The 19,362-nt window shown below is 37.9% G+C and overlaps 1 protein-coding gene across 1 annotated transcript in view; it reads left to right on the forward strand.

Annotated features, from left to right (window-relative positions):
- Positions 1-15,188, forward strand: part of CNST (consortin, connexin sorting protein) — a 32,969-nt gene extending 17,781 nt beyond the window's left edge. The window contains exons 8-10 of the mRNA XM_083857558.1: positions 3,282-4,153; positions 11,500-11,635; positions 13,272-15,188. Coding sequence (XP_083713684.1) covers positions 3,282-4,153; positions 11,500-11,635; positions 13,272-13,477 — 1,214 coding nt within the window. The 3' untranslated portion in view covers positions 13,478-15,188. The remainder of the gene's footprint in view (positions 1-3,281; positions 4,154-11,499; positions 11,636-13,271) is intronic.
- Positions 15,189-19,362: the final 4,174 nt, after the last annotated feature.

The following is a 19,362-nucleotide window of genomic DNA, read 5'->3' on the forward strand; positions in this document are numbered from 1 at the left end:
GTCAGATAACAAGCTGTGCCTGAGTAGTCCAGCTCAGGACTAGAAGCAATATGATTATTTAGGACTGGCTCTTGATTTTGCCTGAATCCCAGCAGAATTCTATATTACAATAAATATATCATTCCCAATATTTAACCTTTTCAGCAGTAGCCTAAATGCATGGGTCTTCTCTCTGAAAACTTAGAATGCTTGACTTCTGCTTTTAGTTTTGTGGAAGTTTTTTTGAGGTTTTTTGGGTTTTGTTTTGTTTTTTTTTAAAAAAAAGGTAAACATGTAAAGTTTTACTTTTCTTATACGTGTATCCGCCAAATCACAGGAAGAACTACGTAACTCAATTAGCTGCTTGTAGCAGCAGTCTGACTTACAGTAAGACAGGTAAAGGAAACTTTCAAGTGTTTTGAGAACTTACCTTCATATAGATTCATATTTAATAAGAATTTATTTAGCAATTATCAATAAGAAAACAAAAAATGCATTGTAGGAATATCTATATTACATTGTAGAGATTATTGCACTGCACTATAGGATCATCTTTGACGTAAAATCAAACTTCCCTGGTAATCTGAAGCAATAATTATTCCATTGATATGCTAAGGTATATGGGAACATAGTTTGAGCCTCTGTAGGCAATTGATCCTAAGAATTCACAATTCCTCTCTCCTGGGGCTACAGCAGCCAGCAAACAACTTTGTAAGAAGTCATTCAGTCAGGATTCCTGGGACAGTACCTAGTTCATTTTCTGCCCTTCTGAGCAAGGATTGTGAATGGTCTGTTTTATTGCACTTTACTTTCTGGCAGATTTTCACTCTGAATCTACCAAGAGAGAGAATTTGGCCCTTAATAATGTGTGTGTATATTAAAAGATGAGATTTGATACATCCTTTGCCCATTAATTTCTTCAGTTTCTGACTGAAAGCAGAAAGTTAACAGCTTTAGTGTTAACTAAAGACAAATTAATGTGCTTCATGAAAACCTTCCTAATGAAATACTGAATTTAATAAAACCCTTAGCATAAATTTGCAGTGTGTGCCTAAAGTTTAGACTTGTTTCCAGGATGGGGAGGAAATCTTTATACTCTGTTTTCTTCTAGGTCCTGTGGGATTTGTTTTTAATTGGGGAAGAAGGACAAAGATGGAGGAGTGTGAATTCTCCATTGGTAGATTACTATAGAACAATACTCTATCTGCTGGCCTGTCTTGGATTAATGAGATAAAAGGGTGCCTACAGGTTTCTGTGATGAACAAACCAAGTGTTGATTCTAATGCAACTCTGTTAGGGGAAAAAGAAACCATTTTTTTAATTACCATAGGTGCTTTCAATGCTAAAAAATTTTCAGTAGACACTTTGTTGTACCTCTGTCAGTCAGATAAAAATTACTGCCCCTGGTGGGTATGTCTTCAGTTAACTCAGTGTAGGCAAAGGCATCTTTTCTAATGAAGTCTTGAAGCATTTGTCTTAACTTGCCTTCAGTCTATAGTGAGCAAGGGTTGTCTGAAGTAGTTGTAAAAATTGAACACGGCTGAAAACCCAGTATGAATGATCACTGCAGCCTGGTTCTTGTACATCTGTGGTTAGGTAACAGTGCTAGGATCGTTTATTACTTTCTTAGGAACAGTGTCATGAGCTCAAGGGACACCTTTTACAGTAAAGAATCTGATTTAATTTCCGATTCCATTTAATCTTTGTTGCATCTGGGGCTGCCAACAAAGATGCCTGTTGTAATGTGGATATATCCACTAGGAAAAATTGACAGATGGTAACAAAATCTTGTACCAATAATCCAGACTGTGTTTGAACTCATGACCTGTATGTGAAGGGCTCAGTATCCCATTACAAATCCCTTGAGCTATCGACTCATCTGTGTCTAATTTTTAAAAAGTGCCTCACACCTATTCTTTCAGTGTTTCACAGAAGTTAGGTTCCTTGTACTTTTTCTTTCTGTTAATGTCATTCTAGTATTTTTCTCACCTTTTGATTTGCTTGGGTGTTCTCTTTTTCAATTTTCAAGGCTGTCTTTTCTGTGCTACCTTGCATTTCATTATTCATTAGAACGGGGATAGTTTGGAATTTAATAAAGTTGTTCAGTACAATGAATTAATGCAAATGTTTGTTTTAATGAATGTGACTGTTTTGTGTAACAAGTTCAGGAAATTGCTCACATTTAGGAGAGGTTTTAACAGGTGAGGAAGAACAAAGTTGGCATAGAGAACTCAGTTAAGAAGGGCATTGTTTGATATCTTTATTATTCTGTTCATAAGACCTTTCTGCTCTTCACTTTGACCAAAAAATGCAAATAAGGGTTTTCTAAAGTTATTAATTTGTTGATTGAGGTTATTACTATTACTGCAACAGTAGCCCTATTATAACATAGTCTTAACTTAGTTTTTATTAAAGTATGGAATAAAAGGCAGTTTCTGTCATAGCTAAATTACTTTGATGTTTTAATTCTTAACAGCCCCTTTCTCTCTTTTTAAGCCTAAAAACAGAGTTTTGGCTTTCTTGTAATGATTAATATCTAATAATTTCAGAGGCAACTTGTGCTAACCATCTACTCCTTCCATCAGCAGATCATGCCAACAGTAGGTGAATTTGCAAGCTATGTAGAACTCCTTCTGTGTCTCTGAAATTTCAGATAAGAAAAAAAATTATATGTATTGTGAATATGAATACAGAAATGTTGCATCAAATTGCATTTTTAATATGTTAACTTACTGCTCCAAAAAGCAGCATGTTTTTTATGCTGTCCATTTATGGGAAATGTAATTTCTATTTAGTTCGGTGTTAACCAAAGGAGCTAGTGATCTGCAAATTTAAAAATTATGAAATTAGTATGATTTCATCTTCTTTAAAGGAAATGCAGATATCTCCCTAGGTGATAGATACACTGGCATCAAGATACAGTTTTCTGTAATTAAGTGCATTTTTCCCAATCTCCAGGCCTCCATGAGATGACTCATGTAAAATATCCATTGGAAGAAAAGTGTCTGTTCAGAAAGATACTTTCTTACATATTGGGAATAGCTTTTTTCAGAAGGACACTAAATCACGTGCTTCACCTGCAAGAATGTGTGCAAATACTTCTTTTTCTTTTTCCTGAATCAGGAGTCAGAGACTACTAACAAAAGTTATCCTGACTGCAGCATAAAATACCTGCCCTTTATGGGAGAGCATTTTGAAGCATTAGGTTACAATGTTATCAAATCACAATATACTCTTTCCCCCCTGGGCTGATGCTTTGAATCATTTAAAAACTCTGGAACTGTTTTTCCTATTGCACTTAGGTACTGAAACTTGTCCTGGCGCTGGACCAAAGAAAGAAGATAAACAGCTGAGCACTGTTAGCCCGGGTGAAAACAAAACTGAGAGACAGACAGAGGCAGCAAGTCCTCGGGTAGCTGCAGGAAAGGACCACATGGAGGAGCAGCACTGCAGTGCTGAATCAACACTGGAGCCACACACCCAGTCCACAGGGACAGTGGGCAGGCCTTCCTCGGGCTTCTTATCATCTGGGGATGCCAGTAAAGATAACAGTCTGCAGCTGAGGGAAATACAGCTCTCCAAGGATGCAGGAAAAACAGAAGGGACTGGGGAGCCTGGAGTGAAACTCCCTCTTGAGCCAATGGTAGATGCTTTGGCTTTAACAGATGCTGATTATATGCCTACTGATTTGGTTCCTTCTGATAAAGATGTGCCAGCTGATAGAAATCTGCTCAGATCCAAACAGGCTGCTGGGTCTTCAGAAATTGCTAGTGGCCAGCTTGGAAACAGTGATTTAAAGCAGCAACAGATACAGCCTGACAATGATGATGATGAACAGTCTTCATGGGACAGAACTGCAGCAGATGAATGCTCTGGGTGTAATAAAGTGTCTGAACATGAGAGAACTGCCCATTCACGGGTGTGCAAGGAAATACAGAGAGCAGCAGGACAGGAGGAGAAGGTCAGGAATGAACAAGAAGATTTATTTCTGAGATTTTTGAATGGAAACATAATAGACACTGAAGAATCTGCAGACTTAGCAAACCAAGAGGACTTTGACGCTGTTCCAGATATTTCACCCGAACGAGCGCCTTATAACTCCCTGGAAGCTTTATCACTAGATGACAGCTTTTCTTCTCTCGATGAGCTTACAAGAAGGATAGAGATTACTGAGGTAAATATTGTGAATCCTATAAGATCTTTCATGTTTATCTCGGTTAAAATATTTTAGATACTGCCAACTTCAAAATGTGTTAAATATTCCTTTATGTATCACTTTTTCAAATCTGAAATCTATACATATTTAATTGTTCTGAGTTACTCAGAAAGTTTCGTTTTGCCTCTCTATCTCCTTCTTGACTAGCAGTACACTGTGTTTCAGAAATAAGACTGATCTTATATATGAGTGTGATACCTGAGGGAGTTTAATTTTTTTTTTTATTCGGATGGAGGCTTGAGATGTTCTCACAATTCCTGTTAAATCAAATTTTGTGTCAGAGATCTGCGTAATGCTTATGATGTACCATCATTCATTTCTATGTATAAAACAGAGTTTGCTTTTTTGTGCTTATTCCATAGAGGTGAGAACTACATATATATAAATTCTGTATATGAATGGGCTTCTGATTTTATCAAGTTTAGGCAAGCTAAGAAAGAGCTTCTAACCCTGAGCCCACCTTCCTTAAGCACTGCTGATAGGCCTGTAACAGGGGTGAGTGCTTCATAAGCTAAATTGCTCTTCTGAAAATAGAGAAGATTTATTGCTTTGGGACATTTTTGGAGAGTGTAATGACAACATCTTTGCTTTATTTGCCTTCTGGTTTTGCTGCATTTGCATCCATGGAACCTTAAAAGCTTTTTTTTTTTTTTAATGAAAAAATGAGTGTATTTGTGAAATGATGTTATTTCTGATGCTGGAGGGGGAAAACTTGGAGAAGGTATCTTCTTAGTTCATCTCTATTTTTAAGATCTTTAACAATAGACTATCCCCTTGGCAATAAAGTTACAGTACTTCTCTAGAGATCAAGCTAATGCACAGAGACCAAGAACCCCCACAATTGCTCAAGGACTATGCCAAGCAGGGAAGTAAATACTGGAGATCAATGCTGATGGTATTACATGTTTGGTAAAATCTCCAGAGCTGAAAAGAGAGCATTCTGGTTTTTCTCACAGTTTCTTACATCCTTTCCAAGATCATGCCTCTTGTCCTTTTGTGGGCTCTCAGGAAGTATGCCACATACCAGGACTGACAGCCATGTGCACAAAGCCATGTGCAAAAACCCACATACATGTTAATACATGTATCCCAAATTTTCAGCTAAGTCCATTGGCTTGTGTTCACTCAGAGGGTGGCTTTGAAAAAAGAGCATTTTGTTGACAGTCTGTGCTCAGCCCGTATACATGTATAACAGAAGAGTAATTTAAGTATCATCCCTCAGCATTAAATTTCTTTTGAGCCTACTGAAAGTTCCACATTTTAGCAGAGGAGTATTGTTCTGTTTCACATAGATAAAGCCTAAAGTAATACAATAGCATCTATTTTTAAGTAGCTATGTTTGTGCCATTTGTGTTTCAGAGGATGGGATAGGAAGCAGCATATTGATACTGTTAGTAAAATTATGCTCATATTGATTGTCCCTGGGACCGATGATGATGCTTTACAGAGCATCTAATTTCAATTCTAGTTTGCTCTCCTGATGCTGGGACTGCCAGTACTCTGATGGCAGAGTTGAGTCTCTGCAGAGAAAAAGTACCTTGAGTTTTTTCATAGTACTTTCTCTGGCCATATAAGGCATCATTTGGCTGCATTCTTAGCAAGAGGCCCGAGTTTTGTGTGAGGCAGGGGGCTTAAATGGGAGAAGGGAAGAAGGATTAATGTCAGTAGCAATTCAGATTTGTAATATGCAGCATCTGGGGTTGTTTTGCAATATTTGAGATTTCTAGGGGCTACAGGGTGAGTTCAGGACAGCACACCAGCTTGTATTGTTTCATTATACACTTAAAAGATGTTTTCCCAGCTAATCTTACCACCCATCAGTAGCCTAGGGGTTGTTTTTCAGAAGTGGTGAGCACCCACAGCTTTCTTGGAAGACTCATTTGAAAGTTTGGCACCCCCGAGAGAGCAGCATTGTTAACTTGTGTTCGTTGATTCTGTTTTAATGCTAAGATAAGATTGCACTGAAGTTTTGATGAGCAGACTGATCTTTGTACCCAGCTGTAACACTTCTTCCTTTCTTATCCTCTTTGAAATTGTTCAGGCTATGGCAACCTAAGAAGATAAGAGTGTTTTTATACACTGGTTATTAATGAGGTATCTAGAAAATGCATTCATGTGCCACATTAGTGAAATGAAATTAATCACATGAAAGGTACCCAGTAAAAAAGAAAATAAGGATCAATTTGACAGTGATAAAACTTGTCATGAAATTTTTTTTTTAAGTGTTTATGAAACTGCCACAAACAAATTTGAATGGAAGGTGGGAGTAAAGATAATTTTGAAATAACCTGGGGACATAACCCAGGTTTTGTATATGCTAGGATAAAATTTCATTGATGTTCTTTGATTTTTAAAATGGGGAAAGGTAAATACGTGTATGTATTTACAGTTAGGAAGTTTTGCTTGGCTCCATATTGAGATCCAAGAATCATCTCATGCAGTTTTCTAATTTAGGTACTTTGTCACTTGCTTTTAGTTTATCGTTTACATTAACTAATTACAGGAGTGAAAAATTCACCAAATTCTGACTCTAGATTTAAATAGTTGCAAAACTGAAATAGTTGTTTTCATATTGTATAGGTCTTTATACTGAGTATTTCTTCACTAGTACAAACCAACAACATGCAAATGATGGGAAAACCACAGTCATTTTATAGAAACAAGATTTGTACAGCTAACAAAGAGCTTTGAGGCAGAGTCAGAAGCTGATATTGCAACAGTATCAGATATGAGAAGTATATAACTCTTCTTAAATATCTTTGCTATCATTTCTGTGAGAATGAAATGACACACCAGTGGTGAAACAAATTGTAACCTCCATAAAGTTGCATTTTGCTATACAAAATAAAAGGTGGTAGCATAAACTTTTTATGTGAGAGACAGGGAAGTGAGTTAAATCTTAAAGTCCTTATTAGAAAATTATAATTGGGAAATTCTTTGTAGAAAGCAAAGACAGTGAGACTATCTACCAAAACATAAAGCTTTTGGATGGCAGTTTGTATACCAAGAAATGAAATCTCCACTAGGTTTGGAGGCAATGTTTTGGATCCTCTGTTCTTTTGTATGGCTTGGGTCCCATAGGTTTGAGTTTGTAAGAACAACACTTACATGTGAAGTGTTTACACATTGTTTGATGTATTTGTTGCTGTATAAAGGAGCTCAGGTACTTGCATGGCAAGTGTTTCAGCAGGAAAAATAGTTACCATCTGTAGCTGGGGTATGAATACCAAATCTGCTAAGTTAGCTCTTTTTCAGATTCAAATTACTCACTAGCTAATGTATTTTATTAGCAAAAAGGTTTGTCTTCTGCTTTTATTGTAACACAGGGTAGTCTTTGGTTTTGTCATTTTGTGGATTACTGCTTTTAAAAAATTGGGTATTGCTTGTTATAAAACTACAGTCCTCTGCCAGGTCTCTGAATAAGGAATACAGCCCACAGAAGAATACATCAACCTTCTTGAGTAGTTTTCTGCATTCAGACCAAACTACTTCATACAATGACTTTTGTTCCTAGTTCCCAGTTTGTAGTGCCTCCATTTTGGGGTTTTTATTTATGTCTATATGCCACAACTAATTGAACTAATTGTCAAGTTCAGTATGTTTTCTCTAAGAACTTGAATTACAAGGCCTTATTTTCATAGTTTTGTCTGGTATGTTTATAAATATGACATACATACAATGTACTTGTTGAAAATTAGCACAATGTAAGAAACTTTTTGATATTTTATTACCAAATGCTGTTTTAAACCGAGAAGAGACAGGTAATTTAATTAAGAGTTTATTTCTTCTAATTTTGCAACTTGGTTATTAAAATGTGTCTGGAAAGTATGAAACTTTTGATTGAAGCAGATTCACTTTCTATTAATGATGGGGAAAAGACAAAAGCTTTATTTAACAGAGTTTCCATGAACCAACAGTCATTGCTGTTTCATCAACATTTCATCAGCCTTTTTGACTGTTGATGAAAATGCCACCACACACCTGCATGCCACTTTCAGTTCCTGTACAGTGCCTCTAAAAGCTCCAGTAGAAAGATTTTGTGAAGGCCATCAGAGCTGAGTAAGCTCAGTTAGACAGGTGCTCCAAGACCATCTTTTGTTAATTATCCAGCTTAGAAATAAGAGAATATCAGATGTTTCAATAGGGTCCTTTAGGCAGCTCTTTCATCTAAGAGCTGTTTGCAGGGCAGTCTGGTGCAAGCCTGCATTTTTCTGCCTCTGCTTGACTTGTGGTCAACTATATGAACCACAGTTCCCTCGTTAACTTTCAATTTAAATAATATATTCTGCCTTTTTTAATTCCTCCTGCCTCCTAAAGAGTGGGATGTAAAACTTCATCTTGTGTGGCAGCTAAGTCCTTCTCCTTGGATGTTTAAGTAGTGGGAGATGGATCTAATATAATCACTTTGTGTATTGCAAAGACAAAAACCTTAAGTGCATAACTTGTAAAATTCAAAGGTAGATGAAGTACAGTCATGCCATAGAGCTGAGTCAGGAGAGGTTTAGGGTGGATATTAGAAAAGGTTCCTCACCCAGAGGGTGGCTGGGCACTGAAGAGGCTCCCCAGGGAAGTGCTCACAGCACCAGCCTGACAGAGCTCAAGAGGCATTTGGACAATGCTCTGAGGCACATGGTGTGACTCTTGGGGTGTCCTGTGCAGGACTAAGAGTTGGGCTTGATGATCCTTGTGGGTCTCTTCCAACTCAACATATTCTATGATTCTATTCTAGGCATGAATTACATATCATGTAAAGAGGCCATTTTTCAAAATGCAGTTTATGGCTTTTGTTGGGACTGGGAAGTAACACTAGCCACACTGATTTTTATTGCAAAATCAAAAGCATTTGCTCCTCCTTTTTAAGTAAAAGAAGATGTTCAGAATAGAAAAACCTGTGCTGTGTCAAATTAGTTCTTTATACATTTAAAGTAAAACCTGAAATGTAGCCATGTAGGCTGACAGGGAAAGTAAATAAACCTCATTGTAGACTTTCCTCCAGAAAGCTTTTTATGTAACTGTAATTACTGAAACACATTTCCACATAATCCTGTCAAGGAAAGCCCTCTGGTTTTAAGCTTGGAGAAGATGCAAATTTGTGACACAGTCATTCAGAAACCACCAAGAGCCAACAGACAAAATGAAGTGCCTTGGGTTGCAATGATGACTTGCAGGATGGACCACCATTTCTAATCTTAGGGCAGACTGGTGGAAATGCCCTGTCATCTCTGGGTGACATTCACACCTTGTGCAGTCCAAGCCACTTGGGAATAATCATGCCAGGCAACAGCCAGCCTGCTGTGTGGGTGGTGTGGGAGGAGCCATTGATCCTCTTTATGAAAGCAATGCTGTAAGCAGAAGCTTAAAATAATCTACTAAAGGATATCATTTCATCTCCACCCTTCCAAATAAATAAGTCAAATTAAAGCACTCCTACATAATCCCCCTTACTTGTCACAACAAGGAAACATAAGTGTTGATTTTTCTGCTGGCCTGTTAAATATTTGTGGCAGTTTTGCAAGGCTAATTTAACATTACCAGTAGAACCTGCACCTCAGTGCACTCACTTGTTGTGATGAGACACTTGCAGTCTACTGGTCCTCTGTATGTTGACTTAAACAATTTATTTCCTCTGCCTCCACACGTTCACTACTTTCCAAGTACTTCCTTATATTGTTTCCTTAAATAATCCATTCAAGCTCTGGAGCAGATAAACAAAAGGGAAAGTGATATCAAAAGTGTGGTAGAGATCAATTTTATCCTCTCAGTTGTGATTTTGGAGAAGTTATTAGACTGTAGGCATGCACCCACAGTGCCCAGCTCTGAGTTGTTCTGGCTAACGTTATTTGTGCATTTGAGGGCTATAAAACGCTGCCAGACCAGAGACCTGCAAGTGTAATTGCCACATTTATCAGTTAAATGTTGCAAAGGCCAAAGCTGCTCCAGTGCCTATTGGATTGTGCCCTGTGTCTCGCTGTGTGCAGTGCACCATTTCTGACTACAGTGAACATCAATGCATTATATAACCTCCTAGCATGAGGTGAGCTTAAGGACATAAGTTATGAGGTTGTTTGTTTTCTGTTTCTCTACAGCTCATGGAAATGCAATGCAAGCAAGTTTTTATGGGTGGTCTTCTAACTTATGTTATAGATAAGCTTAAGCAGTCAGTTACTTGGAAAGTGTTACTTGGAAAAACTGGGGGGTTTGAGTTTTTGTGAAAATTAGAGGCCCTTTGGTGTTATCTAATAGATTCATTGCAAATTCAGTTGTAAATGTGGTATGTTTTATCTGTAGCACACATGTAGACATATTACTTTTCAATTTAACAAATGTTATTGCTGATCTACAGAATTAAGTTTCTAAGTCCTACTAAGATCTAGGAAGAAATAATTACGACTTTTTTTGAGGCAAGGACGCTCACAAGGCATAAATAAGGGCAATCCTAAGCATGCTTTCTACTTTAAGTTCTGTTTATTTCCAGCACACGGGGAACTACTTGCTTAGAAAAGCATTTTTCTCCTGATACTTCACCTACTTCCATTTCATTAATAACTAGGATGACTGCTCAGCCAGCCCCAGTATGGCTTAGCATATATTCTTGCAACTAATCCAGCTGCTATAGCAAAGAAAAGAGAAGCTGTGGTTTATTGACTTGCTGACTGTATTGCTGTTTGTGCAAACTGTTTGGGTGACCAGCCTGTAGGGAAGGATTTTGGAGCTGCTGCTGTATCCAGAGAGCTTATTACAATGTGGAGCTGGAATCTATCCAGAGCACTGAAGCTTTCTTTTTCCCTGGTGTTCCCTCTCTTTGGTTTTGTAGCCCTGCTGTAGCTGCTTGTCCCCCCTGGGGAACCAATTGCAGTGCTGGAAAATTAATCTCACAATAAGTAGTTGATGGTCTCTGCAGGATTATATCTTTGGAGAGGCAGCAGCAGTGTGTCATTGACTTCTTATTGCCCTCTGATGATAGTGATTTTGACACAAATCCGCCTCACCACTGCCCCTGCCCATGTGAGCTTACAAAGGAACACAAAGTACAGTCCAAGCAGAAAACATGTGTGTATTTAACTTTTATACCAATTAAGGGCAAGCAGTGTCAGTAAGCAGCAGAATGATACTGCAGCTGTCCTGTCTGTTCAGGACTTGATGTCTTCAAGAAGGAGGTTTCACAACTGCTGCAATATTTAAGAAAAGTAGGCTGGAAACTATTTATTAACTGTTTAACTTGTTTCCTCCCTGAGTCATTGTGAGAAATGGAAACATGAGCTCTATTTAACATCTCTTGTGCCACTCACTGACTTTCCTGATAGATTACCCCAGTGGAAGGATTGGTGTCTATACTAAAGAAGAGAGATGACAGGGATGGAAGAACAATTGCTCAAGTACATCAAAGGCAAACAAAGAGAAGAGTGAGATTCCAAGAAATGGAAGACACATTGGATCAAGGTAGTCTAAAGCTGTTAATTCATGGGTTTTGCTCTTGGGGTGCAAATATTGTCAATCTTTTTGTTCACAACAGCAAAGCAGGCATTTATTGAATATACTCTCTTGGTTTTTAAAAATTAGTGAGTAAAAGTGATTGATCAAAGATTGTTAATCCATACCAGGCCTGGGTAACAAGACTACAGAAGGATACAATGAGCACACTTCTGTTGTAAAGCTTGGTTGAGAATGAACTCACTGCTTTTTATCTCTGGCCAAATGATTTACAGGTGACAGATAACTGAAGTCCTTTCATTAATGTTCATTGCTTAGAGGTGGGAGGTGTAGGCTTTCTCCCTAAATCCATTTACTATGCAGGTAGAGGGATGCAAAAGAAACAAGTTTGTTGTGCTTTGTCCATTGGGTACATTTCCAACTCTTTCCAGTAGACCATGGGATTGGAGGGTGTCAGATTTTAACCTTGCTTTATAATTCATATATATTTGCTTTATAATTCATACATATTGGCTTTACACCTTTTTCAGTATTTTTTATGGGGTAAATAGCCTCATGAGAAACACAGTATGTTATTCTGTTATGCTTTTTTTTTTTTTTTTTGAGTTTAGGATCTCTATTATTCAAATTGAAGAGATATTAAGAAAAATACTTTTGATTGCTAATGATATAGAAAGTGCTATCTACTGTGTATGCCAGCCACTAAATGGTATAAATTAATTCTTAAAAGCGTATTAGCATGTCTCAAACATACTAACAAGAGACCCTATCCCATCTTTTTCTTGAAATTATTTTAAAAGTATTTATGTTTTATTTAAAATCCCAGTTAGATTTTTTCTATTATTTTTCCCTAAGGATTTAGTGATTCAAAAGGGAAGTTGTTTTGTATTATTATTGTTATTACTTTAAGTTTGATTTCAAAGACACACCAAAAAAAATCACTTGAATGTTTTTTTACCCCATGTCTTTTCTCTGGTGTAGAGTGAAGGGAGTACAGAAATTTTCTTAGAGCCATGTCAGTCTGACAGAAGATACAGATGTTCAGGCATACAGATTGGCAAGGACAAGTGAGGTGGTGAGGATGTAGCAGCACCTCTGCAACCTCTGCATTGCTCCTACTCTGGAATAAACAAGCATGCAAAGAATTAGCAGAGAATAACTGAGATGTAAAATAACCCCTCACATTAGCCTACACTGAAGGTTTTGTGTCCGTAGTCAGAATGTGAGAGTAATCACAAGCAGTTCATTGTAGTGCAGTCAGTGTCATTACAAATGAAGCACAAATTTGGTTTTGTTTCAAAGCCTTTGTTTCATTTCAACTGTTGCATGAAGGACAGCTTTGGTTGTGGGGCATTCTCACAGGTAAGTGTGTTTTGCTTCAGCATGGAATGACTTCACAAGTGATCTCAGCAAGGAGAGGTGCACAAACTGCAGAAATTAAGCAATGGAATTATTTAGGTTTCTGAAAAGACTGAGAAACATAAAATTACTCATATGTATTGTGGTCACTTGGACATGGTGAGCATTATTAACTCTGTTTACCTCCTGACCTATTCATGATAAAAACCTATTTCAGGTTTTCTCCACATGCATTTGTATTGCTTTGTACAGCATCTTTTTCCACCTTTTCTGCTCTTATTTACAGATGAAGTGTCTGGTGGCTCCTGTATTTTGCTGATCCTGCTGTGCATAGCAACTGTTTTCCTTAGCATTGGAGGAACTGCACTGTACTGCACCTTTGGTGACATGGAATCCCCTGTGTGTACTGAATTTGCAGCCAACATGGATTTGTATTATACACAGATACTGCAGCGTGTGGAAGAACTTAAACACTGGATGGCCTTCTCATAGCTGAAAGGAATGGACACAGCACGTTGGGAGCTCACCAGTGGTTACTGGAGAGAGCAGAACAAAATTGAGATTTCAAGTTCTCTAACACTTGCCACCTGCAGTTGATGTGTGTTTGATGATACACTTTCACATTTACTTAGAAATCAAGAAAATTTTAGTTTAGCAATCAGGTGGCAAAGTGTTCACATCTGTTCACAACTGTAGCAGCGTGGTATGGGAGCATAAAAAGTTATTATCTTCATCCTTTTGAGAGTAGGCAAGTAGCTTTTCATCCACTTGAGCAAGCAAAGAAGAAGAAGGAAGAAAATTAACTGTCTTCTATATTTTCTCCCATTGCCACACATTGTGTAAGCAATCTCTGGAAGCTTAGTAAAAGGACAGCTTTAATTTACAGCTGTTTGTGCAAAGGTGTTGCCTCCAGCTATCATGCAATAAGTCTCTGTTTTATGGAAACGTTATTTTTTTTTCTAAGTCTTAATGTTTTTATCCATTTTATTTCTCCTGGTGAGCCATGTAATTATTTGGGTGGAGTGAGAAGAGTGCAGTGGCATTCACTGAGCCCTCATTTGGTGATTACCAGGCTGACCCTGTATCTTATAGCTTGCAGTGAATATCATGAATGGGATAAATCTGCTGGCAGATTTCACTAAATTTCCTGGACCTTTACTCTCAGTATCATGTGGGTTGTTTTAGAAATGGAAGGTTAAGAAAGAAATCACTGGTCTCACTAAACACAGAAACAAAAGATGTTTAGTAAATTATTCATATTAAATAATCAAGTGGCTTTGGCCTATTTTAAAGCACCTGATAGCAGGTGTGGGCTAACTGGGTTTTCCTCCAGCTATGTCACTGACTTGGAGTAATCACTTTGTGCCTCAGTTTTTCCTCCACAAATGGGGAATAATGATCCTTGCCTTTGTCTATTAATATTTCTTGGAATTAGGGCTCATGTCTGATTGATCCCAAATGAGTGCCCAGGATCACAGAACTGTGTGGCTGCAGCCTCTGTCTATGAGTGGAAGTTATGTAAAGTGGGACTGATCCAGCAGAAGAGGTTCAGAGGTTCACTGCAGATCCACAGCCTGTGGCACTTGTTCAGCTGATAAAGCACATTTGCATTTCCTTGCCCTGCAGTTCTGGGACCTGTATTGTAAAATTTGTTCTTTCTCTATCAGCTTTACAAACAAATTTAGATCAGTACAAAGAGTCATTTTAAATGGGTATTTCTATCACTTGGTGCTCAGCCCTCCCTGTGTGGTGGTGAGAGAAACACTGACAGGACAGTGAAGGTGAGAATTAGATACTTTTAGATGCCCTTTGGACCAGCTCTGGTCAAGATGTGGCACCTGTTCTTGCACAGAGCAGAATGGTCCAGCCCTGCTGACGGTGTGAGTGTGAAACAATTCCTTTACACCTCAGGAAACTGCATTTTTGAGGGGTCCACTTCACTCCACTCTGTGATTTCCTGCTTAGTAACCTTGTATGATGCAGTGTGTTCAGGTTTAGGATATTATTTTGTAAAATGCTATGAAGTGAAATCTTTGAGATACTGCTCAGAATTACAACATTAAAGATCATGCTTTCTGACATTTGCAAGCAAATTGTCCCTCTAGTGAGCTTGATTGTTCCTAATGCACTGTTACACTTAACGGGTTTTTAAAGTGAAAGTTAAAATCATGTTTTTTCTAGAATAAACTGCATGTATAATTTCTCTTCTGGTTTTCACTGTGGAGGCTTAGTTTATTTATACCCTAGGGAGCCTCATGTGCAGCTTTATACTAAACTAGCAAATTTCACATGCCCAAATTAATGAAAACTTTTGCGTTTAGAATGAAACTTGAGAATAGTAGTTTGGCAGATGTTTGTTTGTTGTCCTCAAGAGTATCATAATGCTGGGCTACTCTAAAGGAGAAAGGGAAAGACACTTTTGTATTTTAAAGTGTTACTGGCTGGTTCAGTTTATTATTTGAATTCTGGGTTTGTTTATTTATTTAGATTTTCTTTTAAAGAGAAACTTAATTTTCTTTTTTGGCAATTTACTTACAGAGTAATTAAAAAGCATGCTTTCAGTTAAAGTATGTATTTATAGTGATTATGTAGTTAGAATATATTTTGGGTTTCTGTAACTTCGCATTGAGTGTTTCTGGATATTAAGTTTATTCCTAAAGAGACTACCGTTCATTTTAGCTTAAAAAAAAAAAATTAAAATTTTTGTGCACTTCATCACCAAAAAGAACAAGAGGTATTTATAGATCTATTTATTCAAAAGTATATCAGACATGGATATCAAAGATCCACAACTTATAGGTTCATTTAATTAAAACTATTTTAAACAATTATTTTATTTAAAACTATAAAGATATTTAAAGTCAAAGCAATTTTTAATTAGTATTTCAGTTTCAAATCAGTAGTCCAAATCCTGGTATGTTCTCTTTGTGCTATATTCCTGGTGCAAAGACTCACGAGTATCAGCAGAACTGCCTACAAGACCATGAGGAGGTTGGGCAGCACTTCACCAGCATGTACCCACTGAGAAGTGAGCAGCTAGACATCCTGTGTAACTCAGATACCCTACACTTGTGACTTGGAGCATCTCTTCAGCCTTCCCAAGCTATGCCAGGGTACCACCCCTGCAAAGTCTCTCAGGATTTGAGGGAGCAGAAGGGGCACATGTGCACAGGGTGTCCAGCTCCCGATCTGAGCTGCTCACTCCTCAGTTGCAACCAAGGATTCAAATCTGGATCCAATTTCTGTTGGCATTCCTTTATGACAAGCAAATTCTTACTTCCCATGACAATTCTGTCAGTGCAAATGGTTGGTCTGTAGTACATTATCAAACTTGCAGCTACCAACAGAACAAAATTTGCTTTGCATTGCAACTCCAAAAGAGTGTGCAGGTAAGCCTGATGTTGGCCTTCCTGTGTGTTCTGCTCTCTTTGAAATACTGGTGACATTGCTCCCAGCTGGGTGACCTGAGGGGTTAGGATCTTACAGACAGGTAAATCAAAGCAGAAAGAATTAGTGGATTTAAACAGTTACTAGTTGTCTGAGTGTTTGAGGTAAAATAATACCAAGCAACAGCTAAGATTGTTTCAGGAGGAAGAAAACAGTGGAAAAAGGCTTCCCCTTCACACACACACTTGGTGCATTTTAAAGCCTTTTGTGTATAACTTTTTATTTATTCTGTTTCCTTCCTTGCCACTGTCTTTATGGCTGTTTTGCTTGGCAATAGAGGGACCATGCTGTGCTGAGCTGAAAACGTTTGTAATTGGTAGGAAAATTCAGGAAATGGTTCCCTACTTGACAGTAGTTTAAAAAACTTTTCATAAAATATGACTGGATTTCAGGCTCCTAGTGTACCTTCAGAGAAGTTGTGCCACTTAATCACCTGCAACACTCTGCTAGAAACCCCCACCTTCCTGTTTATTCTTTGAGCATAGTTATTTCACAGAAATTCTTGTGATAAAGAACACAACACAGTTTTTTATGTAGATTCAGCATTACGCTAGCACAAAATCTGACCACGTAATTAACATCCTCACCCCAAACAGCCTAGACTAGACCAAGAAAGGCACTGTGCTGTAGTGTAGCCACACTATACAAGCTTCTTCTCAAGACAGCATAAGGAGGCAGATATTCCACAGCCCAGACATGCCAGCAGAAGTTTGTGATCTAGACACAGGCTGTGTTGTAATTTTTTTTTCCATTATCTTTGCTTTCATATCTGGAAAAGTCATAGTAGCCCTGGTGACAAGCAGTAGGAAGTATTGTAACAAAAAGGGAAACTCTTGTTTAGGGTTCTTGGTAGTAAAGGGCAAGTTTGAACTATCAAGTAAACAGAGTACATTGGAATCCAGATTCTTGTGTGATTGGGTACTGTTCCACTCAATGACCTAAAGGGATTTTACCCTCCTAAGGGGAAGTGTTTGCCTACTTTGTACTGTAATGTGAAACCAAGAACGTCTGAAAGGAATCAAAGTTATTTGTAACAAATTTATCTTAAGCTTCCTTTAGCAAAAGGAATAAATAACTGTCTTTGAAAGTCACCCAAGCTTGTAATTTACATACTGTAGCAAAAAAAAATAAATAAATAAAAACTGTCCCAAAGAAAATACATCAACCTTTTTGGATACTGTGATTTCAAATTGTCTGGAAAGACTGATATTTTCTGTGAAATTCAAGTAAATGGACAGTACCTCCAATAAGAATTTCATGATCAAGCCCAAAACAGAATGGAAAGCAAGGATAAAATGTGTAAGGTTTGGTCTGGTTTTCAGTGTAGTTTTCCTGGGTGATTTGTCTTTGTTTCAACAGTTAAACAAAAACCCAGCTTCCTCACAGAGCCTGGTGCCATCAGACAGGTGGATTTCAAGTACTAAAATGCTGTCTTACTGCATCATTGTGAAAGCAAATTGACAGATGGTGAGTTTCAGAATTCCTGGTAATTGGTGAGTGACCCGAATAGTGGTCACAAGATATTCTGCTCTCTGAACTCAAATAAATAAAAACACAAACAGTTGCCAATCCAACATATTAGCCTCTGATCTGCACAGGACTATGTCAAAGCTACATTTTGCAACACTTTTCCAACCGTTTTTATTCCTTCTGTCTACTTTCTACTTAACCACTTCTTTCCCAGAATGAAATAACACATGTTCTATCATTCACAGGACCAGAAGGGAATTGAGTTAGGAAGGGACCTCAGAAAGTCTCTAGTCCAACCTTCTGCTCAAGGCAAGGTCAGTTGAGATCAGACCAATATGCTCAGGGCTTTATCTGGTCTGGTCCTGAAATCCTCCAAAGATGAAGACTGCACAGCCTCCCTGGGCATATTCCTCTGCCTGCCTGTCCTCAGAGTGAAAAGGTTTTTCTTTATACCCCTTATAAGCTCTCTTTCAATTTGTCTCATTCTCTCGAGACTCACTGCTGCGAGGGCACTTCTTAGTAACCTCCTCAGAGAAATCCTCTCTTCTCCAGGCTATACAGTATTTTCTACCACTCTCCTCCTGATTCTTACTTTCTTGTCCACAGTATCTTCTTTCCTGACAGGGATCCAAAATTCTTCTATGAAAATAAGGATCATGCATCCCTTTCCTCTTCCACCTTACACTCTGAAATGCAATACTGAGATTTAGAAATCAGCAATGAGGCCACAGGCAAAACCAGAATAGCAATTACAACTACTTTTGGAGTAAGAACTCTTGATAACTCTCACTGGCTCACCAGTGTATACCAGTGATTGCAGAACTTATGCTGATTCTTGTACTGCTCTTAAACAGCTGCTGTTTAAAGGACTGCCTGCTGACCTCCACGTGTCTTAATGAAATATTTGAAGTATTTTTCTCTAAAATAGCTACGCAAAAAACCCTAAAATATTTAACTATAAAGTTCTTTTTAAAAATTAATTTTACAGATTTTGGTGTTTTAAGGCTCCTTTATATCATTTGTAATTTGTATTAGTTTGAATTAAATGTCGTCATAATTCATGTTGTCATAACCTGAGCCTAGGGTTTACTGATTTATGTCCAAGTATTGTGGTCATCTCTTGAGGAAAATGATGGTGGGGAATAGATGCATGCTGTTTTACAGTTGCTCTGTGACAGCTGCTACTGAATTGGTACCAGTGAATTTCAGCCAAAATCATACACTTGGGTTCATCCTTCAATCCTCAGGATTTTTTTTTTTTTTTTAATATGGCAAATAGGCTAAAATAGAAAATATAGAGACAGCACAGAAGCACACCCAAGATTTCTAAGATACGTCCAACACTAGACCAAAGTCCTGCATTAATCTAAAATTGTTAAGCTATTCTTCTTGAAAACAACTTTGAATCCATCTTCAATGACATCAGATCCATCAGGTCTCTCCCTCTGCTTTTTGCCAAG

This window comes from Zosterops lateralis (assembly GCF_965231275.1).
Source record: "Zosterops lateralis genome assembly, chromosome: 3".
Classification (NCBI taxonomy): Eukaryota; Metazoa; Chordata; class Aves; order Passeriformes; family Zosteropidae; genus Zosterops; species Zosterops lateralis.